This window comes from Rutilus rutilus (assembly GCF_951802725.1).
Source record: "Rutilus rutilus genome assembly, chromosome: 9".
NCBI classification, from domain to species: Eukaryota; Metazoa; Chordata; class Actinopteri; order Cypriniformes; family Leuciscidae; genus Rutilus; species Rutilus rutilus.
This window is the reverse complement of record NC_140223.1, coordinates 1,454,269-1,461,768: the sequence shown is the minus strand read 5'-3', so window position 1 is coordinate 1,461,768 and position 7,500 is coordinate 1,454,269. Positions and strand designations below refer to the sequence as shown.

At 39.2% G+C, this 7,500-nt stretch overlaps 1 protein-coding gene across 4 annotated transcripts in view; it reads right to left on the bottom strand.

Annotated features, from left to right (window-relative positions):
* The window catches only part of arap1 (ArfGAP with RhoGAP domain, ankyrin repeat and PH domain 1), a 100,278-nt gene that overhangs the window by 15,855 nt on the left and 76,923 nt on the right, over positions 1-7,500 (bottom strand). For all 4 annotated transcript variants that reach the window (XM_084420070.1, XM_084420071.1, XM_084420072.1 and 1 more), the window contains 7 exons: positions 7,154-7,349; positions 6,267-6,312; positions 5,947-6,110; positions 2,893-3,102; positions 2,309-2,414; positions 2,080-2,227; positions 1-55 (listed from right to left, as the gene is read on the bottom strand). The exon at positions 1-55 is cut by the window's left edge and continues 32 nt beyond it. In XM_084420070.1, coding sequence (XP_084276196.1) covers positions 1-55; positions 2,080-2,227; positions 2,309-2,414; positions 2,893-3,102; positions 5,947-6,110; positions 6,267-6,312; positions 7,154-7,349 — 925 coding nt within the window. The remainder of the gene's footprint in view (positions 56-2,079; positions 2,228-2,308; positions 2,415-2,892; positions 3,103-5,946; positions 6,111-6,266; positions 6,313-7,153; positions 7,350-7,500) is intronic.

Sequence of the window (7,500 nt, the reverse complement as noted above, 5' to 3'; positions counted from 1 at the left end):
GCTTTATGATGTATGTGATCTCATCTAACTGCTTCTTCAGCTGCTGCTCGTTCACCTGCAACACACACACACACACACACACACACACACACACTGCAGGTCATACTCTAGTCCACAAGTTTTCAAACCCTGGTTCAAAAATGGCTCGCCAGGATGAATTAAGAAAAATGGATTTACATTAAAAATGAAATAAATGTGGTTATGTTGTATGTAGTTTGGGACTGATATGTAATAGCTTAACCTCATACTAATATTTATCAGTATTAGTCATATTCTTACAATGTGTGATTGTATGTTAAGTAAAGGGGAAGAGGACTTGTGTGTGTCAACTATTTTTGTGTGGACAAATTTATTATAATAGGCCTATAGTATATATATACACACACACTATAGGCCTATTATAATAAATGTGTATATATAAATTAGTGCTGTCAATCGATTAAAAACTTTAACTAGATTAATCACACATTTTTTCTGTGATTAATCGCAATTAATCGCAATAAAAAAAGAAATGTTTTTGTACGTTTTTAATATATTTTATAATGTAATAATTTCACAGTTAATCAAATTAATGTAGAAACAACATAAAGACAGTATATTTTAAATAATTTTTTAATGGCATCTTTTTATGAATGAAGGCCAGTATTACTGATATTAATACAGCTACTGATTTTTTTTTCTTTTTCACATTTATTAGGCTTCAAAAATATAACACTTTTTAATTTAAGTGAACTTAAAACAATGCTAACATAAACCCATAATAAATGTCATATTTATTCATGCCCTTCCTGTCTTAACAGTTAGGAAATATACTGTAATAAAGTTATCAAAGTTATATGCAGTCTGCACTGCATAAACTATAAATTAAATAGTTAATCCTTATTAAAGCTACAAAAGTTATTTAGTCAACAGCAGTGAGTCATTTTCTCTGTTCCCTTTGTTCTTTAACTTTACTGACAGGAAGCTTTATTGGCTGCTGTCCCTTTAAGAGCAGACAGACACGCGGATCTCACCGTTTATATACCGTACTGTCTATGGATCTCACACGCGCGCCTCATTCTCTCGCAACTCTTCGTTCATTTTAGACTTTATATAAATCATTTAAGACTGCTCTTATGAGGATAATCGACAAAACTGACATTTTGGGATTGTTATTGTTAGTTCAAGCGCGAAAGAGAACTGGATTCTGGCGCCCTGTCTATGCATTGTGTGTGTGTGTGTGTGTGTGTCTGTGTGTGTGTCACATAAAGACATTCACAGACAGCGCTTTCTCTTTTGTCTTGCCGCGCTTGAAATGTTTAAAAGCATTTAAATGAATAAGAGCGTGATCATATAATGTAAAGCTAGCCAACGGATGGCAGAAAAGACGGATGCTGCGTTAATTGCGTTAAATATTTTAACACGTTAAACCAGACAAAAATTAATCGCATGCGTTAACGCGTTAACGTTGACAGCACTAATATAAATATATTAAAATATCTAAAATTATATATATATATATATAAAAATAGATTATTCCTATCATTCCTTGATGCCTATGGAGAAATGTGAGTTGAGAACCACTGGTCTAAAGCTCTTCAAAACATCATTTGATGTAAACTGTGATCATCTTAAATAATAATCGCAATTACAATTTCAAGGCAACAATCGACAATTATGATTTTTGTCATAATTGTGCAGCCCTATCCTCTAGTCTCACCAACAGATGGCGCTGATGATCATTTGTTAACAAGTGTTCATTACTGCACTGAGCTCATTGATTCTGCATTCAATTATTACATTGTTTAAATGACTACATTTCTAACTGTGATTTTGTACATGCACATTTCTGAAATACATAGACGGTTTCCTCTGATAACAGACACTGTAGACTGTAATGTGGACTCGTGCACTTTCTGTAGAGCTGCTGTGAGATGATGTGTGTTGTGAAAAGCGCTATACAAATAAACTTGAACTGAATTCATGACTGTATCTCATCAACTCTACACACAATCTAATGATCTGGAACAGCATGAATGTTGTGTAAACATACAAACTTCCCTATCAGGGACAATAAAGCATATTTCATTTCATATTTACGTGGAATATAGTGACGTAGTGTTGGATGAGGTCCTCGATGACCCGGCCGGCGCTGTAGTCCTGCCCATCCACCTGGAACAGCGTCGGCCCTAACACGATCGCCAGATTATGCAGATTCATCTGATTGAGATCCGCAAACCGCTGGACGCTGCACACACACACACACATCAGAGACTGAAAGCAGGGTGGCGAGGAAGTGTGTGTGAGAAAGAGGAAGTGTGTGTCTCACCAGTAAAAATGATTAACTAGCGCTCGTAGTGTCGCCTGGTTCACTGGGGGAAGATTACTGAAGAGAAGACGATACTGAGAGATGCGACTGCTCTCATCTGAAACACCTGCACACACACACACACACACACACACACACACACACACACATTAATCATCTGCTGATGATATCTATCATTATTAATAACCAGTGTTGGGGAAAGTTACTTTGAAAAGTAATAAAACTAGAAAACTAATGCAAATGCTCACATTTAGTCTAGAACTACAATAAACATCCTGTTCACACACACACACACACACACACACACACACACACAACGAAATAGTTGAAAAAGTAATCTGATTACGTAACTCAAGCTACTTGTGACTCAATGTATAGAAAAGTAATGTAGGAACTGGATTCGCTTTAAATATATACATATAAAACGCTATTAAGGCCGATCTGGAGTCGATCTGGAAAACACCAAAAATGTCTTTTTAATTTTAAATTCTGCATTAACTTTTCATATGGTATTTTCATACAAGTTTATGTATTAATTTTAAATGAATTCTGCCCTTTAATAATGTGGTATAGTGGTGAATAACCTGTGGCGCTGAGCCAGGTGTGCGTCTCGGGGCCGAACAGCCCCTCCTCGATGTCCCTGAAGAAGCGCTTGAGGACGTTAGACACGTCGTCCACCTGATGCTCTCCTTCCTTCAGCCACACACACCTCGCGTCTCGTCTCAACTCCTCCAGCAGGGCGGCGATCTTACTGTTCGTACCACTCTTACGGTAGATGCCCTCTGAGGTCAGACCTGCAGCACACACACACACACACACACACACACACACACACACACACACACACAAAACAAGATCCTTCTGTTATTGAGAGTATCATAAGTGCTTTTCTGCATCGCAAAAATATCTGACTATTGATTATTCATGTCTATAGTGTGAGTGTGTGTGAGTCTGTGTATGTATGTATGTGTGTGTGTGTGTGTGTGTGTGTGTGTGTGTGTGTGTGTGTGTGTGTGTGTATGTATGTATGTATGTGTGTGTGAGTGAGTGAGTGAGTGAGTGTGTGTGTGTGTGTGTGTGTGTGTGTGTGTGAGTGAGTGAGTGAGTGTGTGTCTATGTATGTGTGTCTATGTATGTGTGTGTGTGTGTGTGTGTGTGTGTGTGTGTGTGTGTGTGTGTGTGTATATGTGTATATGTGTAAGTGTGTGTGAGTGTTGATTCTTTGGACAAATGAAGACGTGTTTGTTTTGACGCAATGTAAAAAAAAAAAAATCTGCAAAACAAATTTATCTAAAAGTATAAAATTACGAGAATAAAGTCGAAATATTTTTAGATTAAAGTCGAAACATTACGAGAATAAAGTCGTAATATTTAGAGAATAAAGTAAAAATTACGAGAATACAGTCTTCCGTAGAAGTTCTTTTTGTGTGTGTGCTTGCCGCTGTTTGGCTTGCATTCATAACGGTGCACGTCCACTGGCGCAGAGCGGGTGTTTTCAATTCATTACTCACGTGTGTGTGTGAAGCTCAACTTGCATAGGGTCGTGTGTGTGCTAAACATGCTTCACCATTTGTTTTAGGACGTTACAAAATATATACAGCGCCGGAATAGACTTTACAGGCGAAAACACTTCGCCACTTCTTCTAAAGAACTTCTACAGAAGACTGTATTCTCATAATTTCGACTTTATTCTCAAAATATTACGACTTTATTCTGACTTTAGTAGGTCAGAATATAGTTGAATAGAGTAGGTCAGAATAGAGTAGGTTAGAATAGAGTAGTTCAGAATAGAGTTGAACAGAGTAGAATAGAGTTGAATAGAGCAGGTCAGAATAGAGTTGAATAGAGTAGTTCAGAATAGAGTAGTTCAGAATAGAGTTGAACAGAGTAGGTCAGTATAGAGTTGAATAGAGCAGGTCAGTATAGAGTTGAATAGAGCAGGTCAGACTAGAGTTAAATAGAGTTGAATAAAGAGGGTCAGAATAGAGTTGAATAGAGAGGGTCAGAATAGAGTTGAATAGAGTAGGTCAGAATAGAGTTCAACAGAGCAGGTCAGAATAGAGTTGAATAGAGAGGGTCAGAATAGAGTTGAATAGAGCGGGTCAGAATAGAGTTGAATAGAGCAGGTCAGAATAGAGTTCAACAGAGCAGGTCAGAATAGAGTTGAATAGAGGGTCAGAATAGAGTTGAATAGAGGGTCAGAATAGAGTTGAATAGAGTAGGTCAGAATAGAGTTGAATAGAGCAGGTCAGAATAGAGTTCAACAGAGCAGGTCAGAATAGAGTTGAATAGAGTAAGGCAGTATAGAGTTCAATAGAGCAGGTCAGACTAGAGTTCAACAGAGCAGGTCAGACTAGAGTTGAATAGAGTAAGGCAGTATAGAGTTCAATAGAGCAGGTCAGACTAGAGTTCAACAGAGCAGGTCAGAATAGAGTTGAATAGAGAGGGTCAGAATAGAGTTGAATAGAGCGGGTCAGAATAGAGTTGAATAGAGCAGGTCAGAATAGAGTTCAACAGAGCAGGTCAGAATAGAGTTGAATAGAGGGTCAGAATAGAGTTGAATAGAGGGTCAGAATAGAGTTGAATAGAGTAGGTCAGAATAGAGTTGAATAGAGCAGGTCAGAATAGAGTTCAACAGAGCAGGTCAGAATAGAGTTGAATAGAGTAAGGCAGTATAGAGTTCAATAGAGCAGGTCAGACTAGAGTTCAACAGAGCAGGTCAGACTAGAGTTGAATAGAGTAAGGCAGTATAGAGTTCAATAGAGCAGGTCAGACTAGAGTTCAACAGAGCAGGTCAGAATAGAGTTGAATAGAGAGGGTCAGAATAGAGTTGAATAGAGCGGGTCAGAATAGAGTTGAATAGAGCAGGTCAGAATAGAGTTCAACAGAGCAGGTCAGAATAGAGTTGAATAGAGTAGGTCAGAATAGAGTTGAATAGAGTAGGTCAGAATAGAGTTGAATAGAGTAGGTCAGTATAGAGTTGAATAGAGTAGGTCAGAATAGAGTAGGTTAGAATAGAGTAGTTCAGAATAGAGTTGAACAGAGTAGAATAGAGTTGAATAGAGCAGGTCAGAATAGAGTTGAATAGAGTAGTTCAGAATAGAGTAGGTCAGAATAGAGTTGAATAGAGTAGGTCAGTATAGAGTTGAATAGAGAGGGTCAGAATAGAGTTGAATAGAGCAGGTCAGAATAGAGTTCAACAGAGCAGGTCAGAATAGAGTTGAATAGAGTTGAATAGAGAGGGTCAGAGTAGAGTTGAATAGAATTAAATAGAGAGGGTCAGAGTAGAGTTGAATAGAGTTGAATAGAGAGGGTCAGAATAGAGTTGAATAGAGCAGGTCAGAATAGAGTTCAACAGAGCAGGTCAGAATAGAGTTCAACAGAGCAGGTCAGAATAGAGTTGAATAGAGTAAGGCAGTATAGAGTTGAATAGGGCAGGTCAGACTAGAGTTGAATAGAGTAGGTCAGAATAGAGTTGAATAGAGCAGGTCAGAATAGAGTAGGTTAGAATAGAGTAGGTCAGAATAGAGTTGAATAGAGTATGTCAGACTAGAATTGAATAGAGTAGGTCAGACTAGAGTTGAATAGAGTAGGTCAGAATAGAGTTGAATAGAGCAGGTCAGAATAGAGTTGAGCACCGTATTGCGTGATGAAGTGAATGCAGCGCTCCACGATGACGGGGATATCGGAGTCCGTCAGCTGTTGCTGGCTCAGTGTGTCTCCAGAACTCCCAGCATTCCTCTGGATCGCTGCCGCCCAGCCCTGGAAGTCCAGCTTCCTCTCGCCCTCGATGTACAGCGTCCTGAGGGAGACTTCCTGTTAGTCACGATCTCTCTCACTCACACACACAAACAGACACACAGACACACACACACACACACACAGACAGACAGACAGACACACAGACACAGACACAGACACACAGACACAGACAAGATTCAAATCAGCTCCTGCTCACCTGCCCCGCTCCACCAGAACCAGAACCTCATTCTCCGGCTGGATTGCTGCACACACATTAGAAAGAAAACTTAACACTTAAAAGAAATGATTTACAGGGATATAAATATTATAGATGCAGTCAAATACATGTACAAAATCATGGACAATATTGACCTTTTTTGTTCTGTTTCAGCAACGAAAATAGTTCCAAACAAAAATCACAGCAGAAGCATAGTGCATCTCACAGGAACACTCAACCGTGTTTCATTCCTGAACGAATCAGCCATTCCGAACGAATCGTTTGAGTGAAAGATTCAATGACTCATTCATAAACAACTGCCTCATTCTTCAATGAATCAGTCATTTGAACGAATCGTTTGAATAAATGACTCAATGACTCGCTCATCAAGACGGTCGCCTGCTGCCACCTACTGGTGATTTAGTTTCGTGTTTAAAAGTATCATTCTTTCCAACTTTTCTTATTTGTATATTGAAAAAAATATTTAAAACAATCTCATAACATTATTTAACCACCAAGATGTCAGCGCCATATCAGGACACTGTCGGCTTCAGTTCTCACCAATGGAAGAGAGCGTTGTCCATCTTTTTTTACAGTCTATGGTTTTAATCAGCAAGTAAATGGGTTAAAGTGAAATCGACCAGTTTCTATTCAGAGTATAGCTTCTAAGATAATAGAAACCGGTCGATTTCACTTTAACCAATTTATTTGTTGATTTTGGGAGTCATGTTTATCCGTATCAAAATCATAAATGAAACTATTCTTGCTAACATAATCACAACTTTTTCTATTATTTTAGCAGCTACACTCGTAGAAACTGGTCGATGTCACTTTAACCCGTTTCCTTGCTGATGTGTGTGTGTGTGATGTTTCTCAGTGTGACTCACAGAGCTCCTGGAGCTTCTGCAGGTTGATGGTCTCGTTGGTGTTGTTCTCCTCCAGCCGGATGTGTAGAGCGGATCCCTCCAGACAGAACCAGCCCAGTCGAGACATCTCCCGGTTCAGCCGGTCCTTGTAGCGCAGGCGTCCGATGCGCTCGAAGTCCTTCAGCAGCAGATCCTCCGCTCCCGAGGGAATGAACGACTGCAACACACACACACAGAGAGAGGGAGTGAGACCCGATCAGAACCAGCGGCCCGGATCAGAAGGGGTGTGACGTAGTGTTCATTTTGTCAGCTATTTTTACATGTAGTCTTAGTCCTGTGTCAAATGTACTTTTTAGTCAACCTTGCCC